Raw genomic sequence first — 17,337 nt, 5'->3', positions numbered from 1 at the left:
CATTTAGGTGGGTAAAGAAGCCTCAGTGTGGGTATTTTTGCAAGACAACATTGATTCATGGAAATATGGTGAGTGGCAGAGGTTTAATTCTTATAAAAGTGTATGTAAACAAAATATCCCATTCATATTTATGCCTTCTGTGAATGTACTCTCATATTATATAATAACAGAATATATTACAACTCTGAGTTGCTTTCTAATTCAACTACAAGGGATCGTCTCCTCGACCAGTTGCCAAGGATACCGTATTTCATGTTTTTTGCTGTTTTGAAATGGTTGAGTTTTATGTAACATTTATCTGTGAGCCTATAGGTATTGTTAACATGCTGCATTATTTTCGCAGAATAAGGACCAAATCAGGATTAACTGAAAACATGCTCTCTAACAAGCTACACTTTGATAGTAGGATTATATCGAGGTAATCACAAATTTTGTGAAACTTTTCAATTCTGTGAATTTATAAATGATGATATTTACTCTCTTGAACTAATTACTTGCACTGAATGTTTCTGTTGCCTATGCAGAGGAAAAAAGTATGTGCTGTGTGGTTGCAGATATATGCATACATGTATAATACAAATTTTGACATAGCTGATGAATAGTGACTTTACAGTCCCACTGTAGTGTTGAGATCTGTAAGTCGTTATGTTACCATCATGCCTGTAGCTCTGTTAAAGACAGTTAGCACAGGGACTGTTTAAAACAGTGCTTTTAGCTGTGGCATCTCAGTTGACTAAAACTTATTTTTGTAAATGTCACAATTGTAGATGTGGTTTTGTGACTTATGTATTAAACTTTAGGACATCTTTGAAAGTGTTCTGATTCGAGTAGCTGTGGCATAAACATATTTTTCAGCTTTGAAAGTGATGCCTTTTTTCTGAAGCTGTGAGCTGTATGCTCGATAGACATAGCTGAGGATTCAGCTACAAAGCTTCATATAGCACAATGAATGCAGTAGTCCTGGTGTACATAATCCTTTAGTTAATGAGTGAAAACTATATTTTATACTAAAACATGATGCCTTGAAAGGTGTTTCTAACATTGTATAAATGGAATATTGCAGTAAAATATGTGATTGAATCCACAAGTTGAATTCCATGATGGGTTAGAGAAAATAGTCAAATACCTCTTAAAAAAAAAATTTTGCAATACTCAGCATTGGAAATAAAATGGGTATTGAGAGCAGCCTTGAGGAGAAGAACTTGGGGGTGCTGGTGGATGAGAAGCTACAGGACTCATCAATGTGTGCTTGCAGCTCAGAAAGGCAACCATATCCTGGGTTGCATCAAAAGCATTGTGGCCAGCAAGTCAAGGGAGATGATTCTGCCCCTCTACTCCTCTTTCGTGAGACCCCACTGCATGCACCTCTGGGGTCCCCACCACAGGAAGGACGTGTACCTGTTGGACCAAGTCCAGAGGAAGGTCATGAAGATAAGCAGAGGGAGGGCTGGAGCACCTCTACTATCAGAACAGGTTGAGAGAGTTGGGATTGTTCAGTCTGGAGAAAGGAAGGCACCAGGGAGACCTTATTGCAGCCATCCAGTGCCTAAAGGAAGGCTGCAAGAAAGCTGGAGAGGGCCTTTTTAGAAGTGCATGTATTGGTAGGACAAGGGGAAATGGCTTTAAACTAAAAGAAGCCAGGTTTAGATTAGATATTAGGAAGAAATTCTTTACCGTGAGAGTGGTGAGGCACTGGAACAGGTTGCCCAGAGAAGTGATGAATGCCTGATCCCTGAAAGTGTCCAAGGCCAGGTTGGATGGGGCTCTGAGCGACCTGGTGTAGTGGAAGGTGTCCCTGCCCAAGGCAGGAGGATTGGAACTAGATGATCTTTAAGGCCCCATCCAACCCAAACCATTCTGATTCCAAAATAAGTGTTATTTATGTTTGGGGTGAATTGGATTTATATAGACGAAAAACATAAAGGTGCTTTTTAATTTCCCTTCTAGAAATGGCCGCGATGCTTGTAGAGAGTTGATTGGATTTTTTTTTTGCATGTGACAGATCCCTGACTGTGTATGAATTTCGACAGTTTGGAAGAAACAGGTAGGATAAATTACTTTTTAAAAACGTTTTAGGAAACATCTTTCACTATATCTAAGAAGCCTAAATAAATTTAATTGTTTGAATACCAGTTTTGAATTATTTCACAGAACAAATGCCTTGCCTTTCATCCAGAAAGGAGTTTATCAACATCAACGTGGGCAAAGGAAGGGAAAAGCTTATGATCTTGGTGACCTCTATGTTGTAAGTATTCTTTTGCTGAATGTAAGGCAATTTTGTTGGTGACTTGGAAGTAGTATTTAGATACTCGAATTGAAAATTGTGATCTAGCCTTCTGGGAAGACCAAAAGTCTTTCCCTTCAATAACATTTTTGAATTAAAGACTTCCAGGAGTCTGGATTATTTTGCTGTCCCGTGTTTTATTGATTCCAATTTAGGCTTCAGATTAAGGTGTAGTTTCTGATTTTCCCCCTAGAGGGCACAAGACTGCAGGGAGTTTGGACCTTTTGTGGGCAAAATTATCTGCTTGAGAAGGAGAGTCCTGAAGAGAAAGTAGATTAAAGTATTTGTTAAAAATAAATAATCTTTGCAAGGTCTGCTGTCATTTTTAACTCGAGGCAATGATTAATTATTTTTTATACATGAAGAAGTTGCAGGTTAATTGTTTTTAACCTACAGTTTCAAATGTACACCACCAGCTGTTTAGAACAAGCATTTTAAACAATGGTAAACTTCATCAGCTGATCTGATGACTGACTACAAATCATATTGCATCTTCTGTACTGCTGTACTTCTGTACTGAGTTAAATGTTCGTGGTTTATAAATACTGGAGCCAGTTTTCAAGTACAGACTATTTTCATTGAGTTCTTCACATCCTCCTGCAAATGTGAAGTTCAGAGCAAAAACCATGCTTGTATAAAGTATTGGAAGTAAAAGAAGACGACATTAGTTCTTAGTATGCTTTGTCTCATCATATGACTTATCCTAACTGCTTGCATGTAGTGACAGTCTAAGAATTTCCAAAATGAAATAGACAAATTTATGATATGGAGATTGAAGCTACTTGTTAGAGATTTTCTTTTTTTATTGTCATTTGTATTTTTCTAATCTGCAGATGGAAATGGGTTCTGAATAAAGATGTATCATAAAGTCATCTGGAAAATTTACTGCTATTAAGTTCAATAGTTCTTTGGAATGATGTTGTATCTGTGAATCTCCATATCTGCAATCTTGCTTTCTGAGCTGATATTAAAGATATACAGACCTCTCACAAAGTCCAAATAGTTTAAACACTTGCACAATAAGTGTCTCTGTCTCCTCCTTCTGAATTCTTGAGTTCTGAAGATTTTGTAACCCAAGCCTGCACAGTTATTACAGTAAAAACTACTGCTATTTTTTTTAATTATTCTCAGCATTCTTTGCATTTAGTTTGCTACTTTTCTTTCTCTCCCCTCCCCTCTTCTTGGAAACCAAAAAGCATCTTTAACTTTGAAGAATATGTCAGGTGTGTCCTCTGTCCCCAACTTGGAGGGAAGGGGAATTAGTAATACTCAGAGGAGACTATATTGGATAGTAGAACTCTATGCTACTAATAACATATTTTTATTCCATATTTCTTAGAGAAATCTAGAATTTTTAAAGTATAACTTTATTGTTAAACAATAAAATAACTGAAGAGTTTCTTCTAGTCTGAGAGAACTTTGCTCTCATGGAATCAGTGTTGCACCTTCTGTGACTCTCTTCTCTGGTCCAGTGAGTTTTGGATCTTATAAGGCTGAAGGGAGAAGAAAAATTGAAAAGCAGAGCGTGTCTGAGGGAACAACAATCTGTAGCCTCAAATTTTTCAGCTGTAGATTAGGCAACAGTATGCCCTCTTACTAGACAAACCTGCATGTAGAGGATAATGTGTCATCTTGGAACCTGAAGCTCAGCTGGTTTTATTTAGTATTTGAAGGGCTCTGTTTAGAAGGTTAACTCACCCCAGCTACACTTTGTCATCATTTCAAAATGCTTTTAACAAATGCTTCAAAGTCTTGGATTATGTACTTTACGAAATTCACAGAATCACAGAATATGCTGAATTGGAAGGGACCCACGAGGATCATCAAGTCCAAATCCTGGCCCTGCACAGGACCTTCCCCAAGTGTCACACCATGTGCCTGAGAGTATCATCCAAATGCTTCTTGAACTCTGTCAGGCTTGGTGCTGTGACCACTTCCCCGGGGAGCCTATTCCAGTGCCCAACCACCCTCTGGGTGAAGAATGCCTTTCTAATATTCAACCTAAACGTCCCTTGACACAATTTCAGGCCATTCCCACAGGTCCTGTCACTGGTCACCACAGAGAAGAGATCAGTGTCTGCCCCTCCTCTTCCCCTCATGAGGAAGCTGTAGACTGCAGTGAGGTCTCCCCTCAGTCTCCTCCAGGCTGAACAAAGTGACCTCAGTTGCTCCTCATATGGCTTCCCCTCAAGGCCCTTCACCATCTTCATTGCCCTCCTTTGGACACTCTCTAATACCTTAATATCTTTCTTATATTGTGGTGCCCAAAACTGCACACAGTATTCAAGGTGAGGCTGCACCAGTGCAGAGCAGAGCGGGACAGTCCCCTCCCTCGAGTGGCTGGCAATGCTTTGCCTGATGCCCTCAGGACACAGTTGGCCCTCCTGGCTGCCAGGGCATTGCTGTCGACCAGTCCCTTTCCATGGCACTGCTTTCCAGCATCTCATTCCCCGGTCTGTACAAACATCCGGGGTTACCTCTTCCCAGATGCAGAATCTGACACTTTCCCTTGTTGAACTTCATACGGTTGGTGTTTGCCCAGTCCTCTGATTTGTTGAGGTCTCTCTGCAGGGCCTCCCTGCCTTTGAGGGAGTCAACACCTCCTCCCAGTTTTGTGTTGTCTGCAAACTTGCTTAGTATCCCTTCCAGTCATGTGTCTACGTAATTTATGAAGATGTTGAAGTGCACGAGGCCTAAGACATGACCTATTTTTAAATCATTGTATGCTTTACCAACAGGGAGCTAATCTAACTTTCCGAAGTGTTGATCATAACCTTCCAGAAAGCATTAAGCAGAACCCTGTCTTCACCCTTCGTGTGATAAGTGTTGATGAAGCAGCTATGGATTTTCTGAAGTAAGTGCTGGTAACTGTTTTTCAAATTACCTTCCATTCCTTAAGCAAAAAGGATTTTTTTTTTAATAAGAGCTTCTAATACCTTATTACTTACACTGCTAAAAACAGAATCTGTATTTAGGCTGTTTAAATAAGTAATAGATGTTAGTGGACTTTGCATAGTTCAGTAACTTTCTAGAATGATAAGGATAAAAGAATTAATTACATTCTGAATCTGTCCTATTTGCCATGTTTGAAGTTACATGTTTTTATATACTAATCATATACTGAAAATTTTCTTATGCGATGAACTAAAATACTATATTTGGACAAAAATGCTTTTTTAATGATCAACATTATTATTGAATCTTTTGTGACATGTATGTTAAAAGTTTATATCAGTCATGATAATATGTGTTTGAACACACACAGGAGAAGAATTGGAGGTTTATCTCTCGTTTTTCATTTTCTTTTTCATTCCTCTCCTCGTTCTTCCAGGCATCATGTTGAAGACTGTATGTTTTCTATGCTTACTCTTTCAAAATAGTTTTTACTAAATTATGTTGTCCCAGAGTCTGAAAGATGAGAATTTTTTTAGAATTTTTTCAAATGGTTAGGTAAATGGTTAATTTTGACGATTTGTCCATACCAATACCTATACAGAAGTCATCTGTCTAGAGAATTAAGTATCTTTCTCTGCAGTTTCTGGCTTTTATTGTGAGTATACTGCTTCTTAGTACAAATAAGATCTTGGTATAAAATTTATCACACTGCTGTGCCTGCCTCATCACGGAAGTTATTTAACAGTGTTGGAAATACAGTCAGGGTTTGATTACTCAGATTTTGGTGAGGAGTGTCAGCTGATAGCAGATGTTACACGGTAGAAATTTTCATAAAACCATAGAATCATAGAAAGGGGCCTCAAGAGGGTCTCTAGTCCATCCCTACTGTTCAGAGCATGGTTCACTGCAGCAGATTGCTCAAGGCTGCATCCAGTTGGGTTTTTAAATACTTCCAAGGATGGAGACTTTGCAGCCTCTGTGGGCAACATATTCAGTATTCAGTCACCCTCACGGTACAAAAGTGTTTCCTGATTGTTCAGAGGGAACCTCCTGTGTTTCAGTTTGTGCCCATTGTCTCTTGTCCTGTCATCGGGCACCACTGAGCAGAGGCTGTCTCAGTCTTCTGTACTCCCTCCTGTCAGGTGTTTATGCACACTGGTAAGATCCCTCAAGCCTTCTCTTCTCCAGGCTAACCAGTTCCATCTCTCCCAGCCTCTCTTCATATAGCAGATGCTTTGATCCCTGCTTGATTAGGAAGAGCAATGACAAAATCTCAATTAAATATGTTCAGTGTCTAAAGATTATTTTTGTTAGCACAACTTGACTATTATTTTTTTCTGTAAGTGCTTAGACATGTGAAGCTTATTCTCAGTTACGGTAATATTCATTTTAATTTCCCTTTATACTGAAAGCTTTTCAAAGGAGCCATAGTGAGCTAACAGTGCATAGAACAGTAAATTCAAATTCAATTGGTTATAGAAATATATAGTTGTATGATGCTTAGTGCTAATTGTTCCCTCCATGAAATAAAACACTATATAGTTTAATTTAAGGTAGTTTATGTAAGAAATTTACATCTCAGAAGCCTATCATTCAGGTAAACAGCTTTTTCTTTCATTTGTTGCTAATCTTGTGAAATTCGGAATTGATCCAATGTTATCTCTGAAGGTTCCCGAAAGACGACCTGCTCACTGGGCTATAATTTTGGCTTTTTTGCTACCTGTGGTGGAATAGCTTGTTTCTTTTCTTATGCTCTCTCTGTGTTCTTTCCGTTAGTGACTAAATTTCAGACAGTGAAGTCTGTCTTTTTCTTCTGTATGCAGGTGTTATTGAACGCTCTTGTATTGGGTCTGGCTGAGCTGGAGTTCATTTCCCCATAGCAGCCCTCACAGTGCTGTGCTTTGCATTGGCAGCTAGAAGGGTGTTGATAACACACCAGTGTTTTGGCTACTGCTGAGCACAGCATCAGCACTGTAACATTCTGTCCTCAATCGAGAGCAAGATGCTTGGAGGGGACCCAAGCAGGCCGGCTGGCCCAAACTGACCAAAAGGATATGACGTCGTATCAGATATGACGTCATACCATACCATATGACATCAGCTCAGATATAAAAGCTAAGGCAAGGAGCAGGAAGGCAGGTATTCATTGTCTCCAATGGCTGCCTGCTGAGAAACCGTCGCGTGTACTGAAGCCCTGCTTCTCGGGAGTGGCCGGCCATCGCTGCTCACGGGAAGCAGAGAATAAACCCTGCTGTCTTTCGCTTCACTTTTGCGCGCGCAAGCTTTTGCCTAGCTTCTGCTTTAATAAACTGCCTCATCCATACCCACAAGTTGTTTTCCATCTTATTCTCTCCTCTGTCCGGTTGGAAAGGGAAGTGATAGAGTGCCTGGGTGGGCACCTGGCGTCCAGCCAAAGTCAACCCACCACAGCTCTATTCTCTGGTGCAAAACTCTTGAATTGAGTCCTCTAACCTTCATTACTGTACTGAGAGAGAATCCTGCTCGGCTACAGTCCAAAAGATCTATTGCAGGTTTCCAGGAGCACCTGTGCCCTGCTGTCACAAAGCATGAATCTTTTGATTTACACATGTTTTTTAGAGAATACATTGTCCTCTGTAGGTTGTTGTTGACTTTCCAGTTTAGGTGATTTGATATAGGCAAGTCTGAATAGAGAGCAGAGAGGTAAGTCTTTGGCCCCAGAAAGCAGGAGTATGCCATGGCAAAGCACTAGTGAGCAAGCAGCTCTGATGTGACAGTAGTCCTTTTCTATTCTCTTTTCTGTTCTGATTAAAATAATTATAGGACTTTGTTGTTTCTGGGTTTTGTGGTTTTTTTTTTCCCATAGGTTCTTCCACAGTATGTTTTTATCAACCTTTATAATAATTTTTGATGAAGGCTTATTAGGAAACCCTTCTCAGAAGGGAGCCTGCCAAGAAAATCCACAAAATTTAACCAGAATTCCTAAATATGCTGATCCAGCTTTTGGTTTACACCCTTTCTGTTTGTCTTCTAAAGAGAGATTTGTAACTACTTCATGTTATTTTCCTGTTGGTGATTAAATGTAGTTGTTTTAACAAACCCTTCCAGTAGCATGAGCTGAAGATTAGGATTGTCTTGAAATAAATTTCTGCAGATTTTGTGCACGGGAGGAATTATCCATAATTAATGAATTAGTAGAGGAACTGATAATGGAATATTGTGAGAAAGGAATTTCTGCACATCTGCAGCTGTTCAGCAAGGACTGTTGTGGGTGCCCTCTCAAACTCAAGCAATTGAATACTGTATTTATAAGGGTAGTATATGAATTAAAGTTCAATATGTTTTTTTTTTGTTTTTTAATACAGCTGTTTTGAATATAGTAATATTATGTGTAATTTCACCAATCAACATTAGTTTTGATTTCTTTAGAACTTCTTCTGTGGAATTCAAGCAACAATGTTCCAAGCAAGTGGTCAACGACAGCAAAGTGTTCAAGAAGATTCAAGGTTTGTGTCTACCAGAATCCATTTTATTTTGATTTCTGTATCTCTGTGTCTTTACAGCTCAGGGCAATGAACAATAGTGATGTTATAACGATTTTATTTGTATAAATGAAATTAAACAAAAGTTAAATATTTATCAGAATATTACTGGAATCTGATACTAGCACAAATTAGTCATAAGAATGCTTTCTGCTGTCTCTTTGAGTAAACAGTCTGGGTAAAGATTATGGAAAAGGTAGAGAATAATTTTGAATGTTTGCTGTCATTTGCTAAACCTGTTTTATGTAGGCACTCTTTGGTCACTAGAATGTGCTTGGACATTTCCTTTCACAAAAGATTTCTGGAATAAAAATTAGGGTTATTCTAGTTATTCCATTTTTTCCCCTTGCATAATAGACACAAATTGATTTCTCAATTATCTGACTGCGTCAAAGGTTTCCTGGTGTGACCTGGAAGAAGGTTACATGTGTATACTTTAAGGCACCTTTTAACATCCTACTGAGTATCAACTTCACTGGAAAAAACTTCTTTCTTTCACATTATGTCACAGGTGGGAGTGGGAGCTTCAGACAAAGTTTGTTAGAGAAGCCCTCCCGTTAAAGTCAGGAGGTGCAGAAAGGAACCTCTTGCTTTCTAAAGTGCTTCTCAGAGAGGAGCCTGAGTGTGGCTGGATCCAATCTCAGCCCCAGACTTTGTCAATGGTTCTAAGTCTAAGGAATTACAGAGGTGTAATTGAACCTTTGTACAACTTTGTCCTGCAGGATTAAAGATGGCAAACCGGGTATATTTATATAAAAGGAATTATTTATTATGAGAAACGATTAGACAAAAGATCTTAATCAGAATTATTTACTACACAGTGTAGAAACTAAAACTACTAGGATAGGATAGTGCACTATATCAAAGCAATTATATTAAAGCTAGCAAAATAGAAAGAAACTATTATTAAGTTGAGATTGATGTAACTCACCCATACAAATGACCGTGGGCAGATCTCTTTCACTCAGCCTTGAGGGGTAACCTTGAGAGGTGTCCTTATCCAAGGGAGGAATCTCCACACACACTCCAAGAAGTGTCATTTTAGAAGAACCTACTGTATGCAAATGGACTGGACTTTTATAGTATAAAGTGATTGACTGCCAGTCATATGTCTCCAGGTCAGCTTAGCAGCTTATCTGCCAAATCTTTGCCTTATTATCAGGATGTTACTTTGGGGTTGATGTGTCAGACTGGTTTTAACATAACTCAACACCAAAAGCTGTATCCTCTCTCAGCCCATCACTGATAGCTTTGCAAATAGGGAATTGTTCAGGTTGCTTGTCCACATTCCAGAGCAAAGCATCCTGATACACCATGCCCCTATTTTGCTTTATAATTGTAGATACAAGTAATTTGAAGGTAATAGCAGGTGACTTCTGTTAACAGAATATGCTGAGAAACTCAGGCATCCCTAAAGTAAACCTCCTACCTGAAGATTTTGATAAGGCGGTTGTTTTTACCCTAGAAATAGTTCTCTGCATATAATTCTGGAACGATTTTGCATAATTACTCATATTTGTCCTTGTTTCCACATGTTTTTAACATGTTTGCACAATAAAGAACCAACTCTGTTTCATAATGGAGTGTTTGTATTGTTCCAAAGTTGCTTTGTTGTTGAATCATGGTATGTAATCTGTTCTAGCAGAAGTAAACAGTTTTATAATCTGAGCATATAGAGGGCAATAGCCATTATTCCTTTCCTTCTGTGGTCTCTTTGTGCTGGTACTTTATATGGTTTCCACTCAAATGTTAAGTAACTGATAGTTTCATTTTGGACTGATATTCTTTCATCAAAGATCAGGGAGCCTGGATGCATAGATATGTCATTTTAACCAGCACTATCATAAGTAGGTGTGGTGTTCTTTACTTCTCTATTATCTCCATAGCAAGAGGCCAACTTCGGGTAAATGTTGTGTCCCTTATTTCTCTAAATCCTCAGGTATATTCAGAGGGACACTAAGTAAAAGAGGAGTTCGGGTTATAACGGGCTTAGGAAAGTATTTCCGACAAGTAGACAAGAGCAGAAATGGTTTTCTCTCTCAGGCAGCCTTTAAAGAAGCTCTAAAAGTATTCCATTTGGAAATGCCTGAAGGGGTAAGTCTAGCTGAAACTGTAATAATTGGTATTATCTTTCTTAATTTATGGAATTGCTTTCTTTTCTTTGCTTAAATCTGTAGTTTAATAGCTGATTTTTGCACATTTTCTTTCGGTGGTGTTTTTGGTTTGGTTTTTTTTTCTCCTTGTGGTATATTGGCATTTGTGCATTCAGTTCTGTGTGAAATTCTTAAAATTAAAAAAAAATATATTTAAAAGCATGCAATCTTCTTACATCATGACATGAAGAAGCAAGTGTGATGCTATTTTCATATGTTTTTTCTTTGTTTTATATGTTAGGTTTTGAAAATAACCCACAGCTATCAGAACTGCAAATAATGTGAATTATGGTCATCAGTGACTGATACGCATTGTTTTTACAAATCTTTAAATGAGTTTGGATTTAGAAGTTTGGGGGGTTTGTGGTGACAATACTGTAATTTTCCATTATAGCGAATGTTTTATTTTAGGACATACTGAAGAACTTTGGCAAAATATTTTTAAATTGCAGGACTTCGAATCCTTATGGCTTATTCTTGATGATAGCAAGAGTGGTAAGGTCGACTATGGAGAATTTACTCGTGCCATATTTGGAGAAATGAATGAATATAGGAAAGCCTTTGTAAGAAAAGTAAGTTTTATTGCAGATATTCTAAATGCAAATATTTTGCAGTCTAACTTTGGAGTTAGTTACTTATCATGTCCTGGTTGTTTTGTTGTTTTTCTGAGTTGTGTATCTGGAAATTGACTTTTTAAAGTTTCAGATCAGTTTATCAAAATAAAAGTAAATTAGAGGATTGCATGCTGTTACATTGTTTCATTAGTTCATTTTAAACTCTAGAATTAATTTCTTTATTATTTTGATTTTACGTGTATATGTGCTTTTCTTATAGTTCAGTCCAGTGTATAAACCATCTGGCACCCTAAAACGATCTCTTCCAGAAGTCTGTTTCCTTATTTTGGCAGATGATTATATCAGTGTAGACTTTTTTCCCACATTGCCTGAAATAGGAGGCAATAATACTTGTCTCCTTTGAGACCTACAATTAGAGTCATTTGTGAGACTTGTTATATTTGAAGTACCACTTGTTATGTGTCTATAATGTAATGTGGAGCTGTTTGCAGTGTCAAACACTGATTACAAACCAGCCAAGTGGTAGTGACTGGATATCAAGATCAAGAAAAATGACATATACTTTCATACTTTCAATCATGGAGAGATCTGACTCTTCTAGCCTTTTATATTGAGCATGTGTATTTGAGTAAACTGAAATGAAAATGAAGCTGCTGCTAGCAGTGCTGAAGAGGCTCTGTCAGAATGATGCAGGAATCTTAGTAATTGAAGGAGGCAGAAGGGAAGCAGCTTCACTTTTGATTCTGAGGATGAGCTAAAAATTATGGAGAGAAAAATTTTTTGAGTTGATGCGGGGACTACATTTGATGTGAAAGCTGTTGCGATAAAATAATCATGAAACTGCATAATCTAGAATAGTTTTCTGGTATTTATTGCCTTATATAAAATAGGTAAATTGAAATAATCCACTGCACAAGATCTGTTAGTGTAAGCCAGGTAGTTAAGTGTATTTGATCTTTTCATCTTTCCACTTTTTTGTTCCTTATAAGCTCATGCTTTAACTCTTTTTTTCCCTATAGGCTTATATGAAACTAGATTTCAACAAAACTGGGAGTGTGCCTATGGTGGATGTCAGAAAATGTTACTGTGCAAAGAAACATCCTCTAGTATTGGCAGGTAATTCACATGAACAAACAAAAAAAATCTGTAACTACTGAAGTCGTTAGCAGAAGTACCAGATACAGGAACTGGTTGGAAATACAAACTGTTTTCATACTAACTTAGACTTGAACTGTTAGGGAGAACTTTTTTTGTCTGATGACTTACAATATGTCTATCCAGAACATGACTATAAATAGTAATGGAGTTCATATATACAATTTTAATACTGCTCTTTATCAAGCTGCACACACTGCATATATGCAGAGTAATTCTTTTCCCTGCTGGTGTAGGACTACATGTAAGCAGTTATTTCTCAGCTTTCATCTGTAAGTTATCAGTGACAAATATGATATTAATAATTTTCACTTAGGAGGATAGTCTTATTTTCACATGACTGTTTTCCATCAAAATACACAAGGATTCCAACTGACACAGAGTGTACTCTACACTTGAATAATTTATTCAGAAGAAACTTCATTTATTTCTGGGACAGGTTTGTCATCCTTTACAGAGGAAGTACTGGTTCCTTCATTATTCATTCATTATTCATTATTTTTTCAGGATTCTCAAAAATGTTTAAAATCTACCATTGAAAAAATAGGAATTTAAGTATTTGTATGGCAGTTTCTAAAATAATATCTTCATGTACCAAACTAGTCATTAAGAAAGTCTACATAGTGTCGTGACCCTTTTGGTTTTACCTGTAGAAAAGAGGATGTTTTTTTGTATTGCCAGTGATTTTAATGATAACATATGAAGACGTATGGTGGTATAGGAATACAACATGTGAATTTTTCCAATGCTATAGTGGCATATTTTTTGCATTTTTTTTCTCAATGACACAAAATCATCTTGAGTATTATCTTTATAAAGTCACTAGGACACATATAAATTGCAGAACACTTTTCAAATGCTAATTTTCATCCTAAATTTTTCCTAGAACTTTGAACTTGTGTTACATTAAACACATGCTTTCTTACAAGATAACTTCTGAAATACCAAAATTTTAGTTTACAAATGCATTATTCAGTGTTTGCATTCCCTTGAAGAAAAAAATCTTCCCGATGTCATCAATTCGTTGCAATTGACTGACCATGTTTCTGTTGATATTTAATGCTGTCATGCTATCAAAGTAAGGTGATTTCTACAGCTCGTATTAAGTGAGCCAATGACTTAATTCTGAAATCAGAATATTGACTTTGCTCATGAAAAAAATATTTGAAACCTAAAATTTGAAAGTTTCTTGCCTGAAGTCTATTAAATACTACATATTCACTGTTCTTTAAAATGTATTTAATGGAAAAATATGCTTTCATAGGCAAAGCTGCAGAAGAAGAAATTAAATCGTCATTTCTAGAAACGTTAGGAGAGACCTGCAGCAACCCTATTGAAGTGTCCTATTCTGAGTTTGAAGATTACTATGAAGGATTAAGTTTTGGAATCGTGTGTGATGATGATTTTGTTAATATATTAAGGAACTCTTGGGGTATTTAGGCTGGAAGATGACAAAAATGAAGAAGAAACATCTTCTAAACAAGGAGTGACTAAATAAGGGAGGATTTAATCTTGATGTGCATTACTTTATAATTAGTGTGTTAAACTGATGTCAGGAACTGAAAACTTCAGATACTTTAAGAATAATATATGGCAAATTTCTTGGAGTGTCTGTTCAGCTATGCTAGCCACTCTGCTAATACGAATGCTTTTCATTTCATTGGAAATAATAAAGGCTGTTTCTTATACCAAAAGTCATCTTTTTGATATTAGAATAAAGTGGCATATTTTAAAATAAGTGGGAATTAGAATACTAAAATGCATGAAGGTGTATATGCAAGAGAAGATTTTGTTTTATGATGCATTGTGAAATGTTTTAGGTTTGACTGTATAAAGTATCAATGGTAACTTTTCTTCAGAAAGTTTCTTATAACATTCTTTGTCTTGTTTCTTGTTTCTTATGGTAGCACTTAGCTTGAAAGGGAGCAGGTCATACTTTTCCAGTTTTGAGGGTGTTTGCAGTACTGAAAGTGCAGAGACGTTCACAGCAACTAGCCCCTTGGCCTATGGACCATCTTGACTGATCTTACTTTGTCATTTTGGTCAGGAATCCAAAGCTGAGCATTGAATCTCAAAGGTTTTATAAAGCACACGTGAATTTTATAATGCATATCTTCCTTTCCTATGTTTTGCTAAGTGGTTTTCTAAACAAATAATTTATATTTAAATACCTGTTTTCTTTATATCCCTAGAATTTTTTTAACTAAAACTTAGCAATTATATATTTTGTCGAATGGACGTATAGCATTTCATATCTACTCTGAAAGTATAAAACAGAAAAGTATTTAAAAAGAACCCAAAACAACCACCTCTGTCACCATGAAAATTAAATCATAAAATATTCCTTGCTACTTCAAATATTCAGACAGATGCTTTTTTCAATGTAATACATCTTGTTAATTCTGTAAAATTATTAGTGTTAAGAAATGAAAAAGTATTGTTAATTACACAGTGAGAGAGAGAGAGAGATAGCCTTTGGTTTCAATAGACCTGTCACTAAAATTAACTGTACGTTGAACTGCATTTCTTAAGCCTATACAATTAAAATATATTAGTTTCCTTAGAACTTGTCTGCCTGGTTTTGAATTTATAGTCTGAGACAGAATTTGTATTTCATGGGAATTAAAGGGCAGTGCTGGAATGGATGCTGAAATGAGGGACTTTGGTCCTCTGTCGATGATGGGTATATTCTAGATATAGTACTTCCTTGTTCTAATAGCTTGTGCATTTTTATTTTTTGATTGTTCATACCCTCAGTTGTAACAAGAATTTCAGTTTCTGCTCTGAATCTTCAAGTGAGAGATTGTGGAGGGTTCTTTTGGGGCTGCAAAAGTCTGTGTGTATTGGTTTACAGGGAAAGGCAGATTTTATCAATGGTTATTCTAAGCAGGAATTCTGATGTGGCTCATTACAATTTTCTTGTTCACAATTCCTGCCAGACTTTCTCTTGATGGAAAGATTTTTTTAATTAGTGTTTCTGGAACTGGTGATTCTGAGAAGGACAGCTTCATCTCGTTGTACAGCGATCTGCTTGTTAATGTGTCAGTTCAAATAACTGAAAAATACCAAGTGATTTTTATTAATTGTTTTAAAAATCACCTGCTCTATTTAGACTTGCTCACTTAGAAGAATTGTACCAACAAATAAAACTGTAGCTCAATTTAATGAATGAAAGTGATGGTGAAGTGAGGTATTTTCTTTTTGCAATGCTTAATTTTATTGTGAAACTTTTAGGAAGATTATTCCACATTTTCCTATGGAATGGAAAAATTCGTGACAAGTGGACGTATCCTAAGTGGGCCTGCTTATCAGCCAAAGCTGTGTAGGTCACATCTGCTGCAAATTACTTGCTTTTTATTTTGTTCTTATCACAGAAATGAGGTGCTGTTATAACAATATTGTTGATGTAGCTTTGGTAGTCATGCATAATTTTTTTTGATCTGAAGGCAGATCCCTAACAGGGTAATCTAAGATAAATTCTAAAGGTCAGAAATTGCCTGGAAATACAAGCAGGTACTCTGTAATTATGTGAAACCTGCTAAGTATATAATTTCTTTTAACTGCAGGGTCGGTTATGCAGGTCCTGCTTGACCAACCTGATTTCCTTTTATGACCAGGAACCTGCCTGGTTTATGCAGTAAAGGCTGTAGATGCTGTCTACCTGGACTTCAGTAAAGCTTTCAATACTGCCTCTCACAGCATGCTCATGGGGAAGCTGGCAGCCTATGGCTTGGATGGGTGCACTCCTTGCTGGGTTAAAAACCAGCTGGATAGCTGGGCCCAGAGAGTGGTGGTGACTGGAGTTACATCCAGCTGGTGGCCAGTCATGAGTGGTGTTCCCCTGGGCTCGGTATTGGGGCCTGTCCTGTTTAATATCTTTTGATTATCAATGGTCTGTATGAAGGGACTGAATGCCCCCTAAGTAAGTTTGCAGACTGTGCAGGAGTGTTGATCTGCTGGAGGGTAGGAAGGCTCTGGAGAGGGATCTGGACAGGCTGGATCCATGGGGCGAGGCCAGTGGTATGAGGTTCAGTAAGGCCAAGTGCTGGCTCCTGCACTTGGGTCACAACAACCCCATGCAGAGCTACAGGCTGGGGGTAGACTGGCTGGAAAGGACCTGGAGGTGCTGGTCAACACCTAGCTGAACATGAGCCAGCAGTGTGCCCAGGTGGCCAAGAAGGCCAACGGCATCCTGGCCTGTATCAGAAATAGTGTGGCCACCAGGACTATGGAAATGATTGTCCCTCTGTACTCGGCGCTGGTGAGGCCATGTCTCAAATCCTGTGTTCAGTTTTGGGCTCCTCACTTCAAGAAAGATGTTGAGGTACTGGAGCATGTCTAGAGGGCAGTGAAGCTCATGAAGGGTCTGTAGAGTAAGTCATATGATTAGCAGCTCAGGGAATGGGGGTCATTTAGCCTGGAGAAAGAGAGGCTCAGAGGAGACTTTATCCCTTTCTACAACTACCTGAAAGGAGGTTGTAGCAAGGTGAGGGTTGGTCTGTTCTCCCAGGCAATCAGCAACAAGACAAGTGGAAAAGGCCTCAGGCTGTGCCAGGGGAAGTTCAGGTTTGACATCAGGAAAAAAATATTCGCTGAAAGGGTGATTAAGCATTGGAATGGGCTGCCCAGGGAGATGGTGGAGTCACCACCCCTGGAAGTGTTTGAGAAATGACTGGACATGGCATTTAGTGCTGTGGTTTAGTTGGCATGGTGATGCTTGATCAAAGGTTGGACTCAGTGATCTTGAAGGTATT

General features: G+C 37.8%; 1 protein-coding gene across 1 annotated transcript in view; it reads left to right on the top strand.

Moving 5' to 3' along the window:
• Nucleotides 1-15,116, top strand: part of CAPS2 (calcyphosine 2) — a 32,336-nt gene extending 17,220 nt beyond the window's left edge. The window contains 10 exon segments of the mRNA XM_027679737.1: nt 344-418; nt 1,948-1,981; nt 1,983-2,044; nt 2,152-2,245; nt 5,023-5,138; nt 8,588-8,664; nt 10,640-10,794; nt 11,306-11,425; nt 12,448-12,544; nt 13,848-15,116. Coding sequence (XP_027535538.1) covers nt 344-418; nt 1,948-1,981; nt 1,983-2,044; nt 2,152-2,245; nt 5,023-5,138; nt 8,588-8,664; nt 10,640-10,794; nt 11,306-11,425; nt 12,448-12,544; nt 13,848-14,023 — 1,006 coding nt within the window. The 3' untranslated portion in view covers nt 14,024-15,116.
• The last annotated feature ends 2,221 nt before the right edge of the window (nt 15,117-17,337 follow it).

This window comes from Neopelma chrysocephalum, unplaced genomic scaffold, assembly GCF_003984885.1.
Source record: "Neopelma chrysocephalum unplaced genomic scaffold, ASM398488v2 Primary Assembly neopelma1_59, whole genome shotgun sequence".
NCBI classification, from domain to species: Eukaryota; Metazoa; Chordata; class Aves; order Passeriformes; family Pipridae; genus Neopelma; species Neopelma chrysocephalum.
The sequence above is the reverse complement of the archived record's forward strand: the minus strand, read 5'-3'. Positions and strand labels throughout refer to the sequence as shown.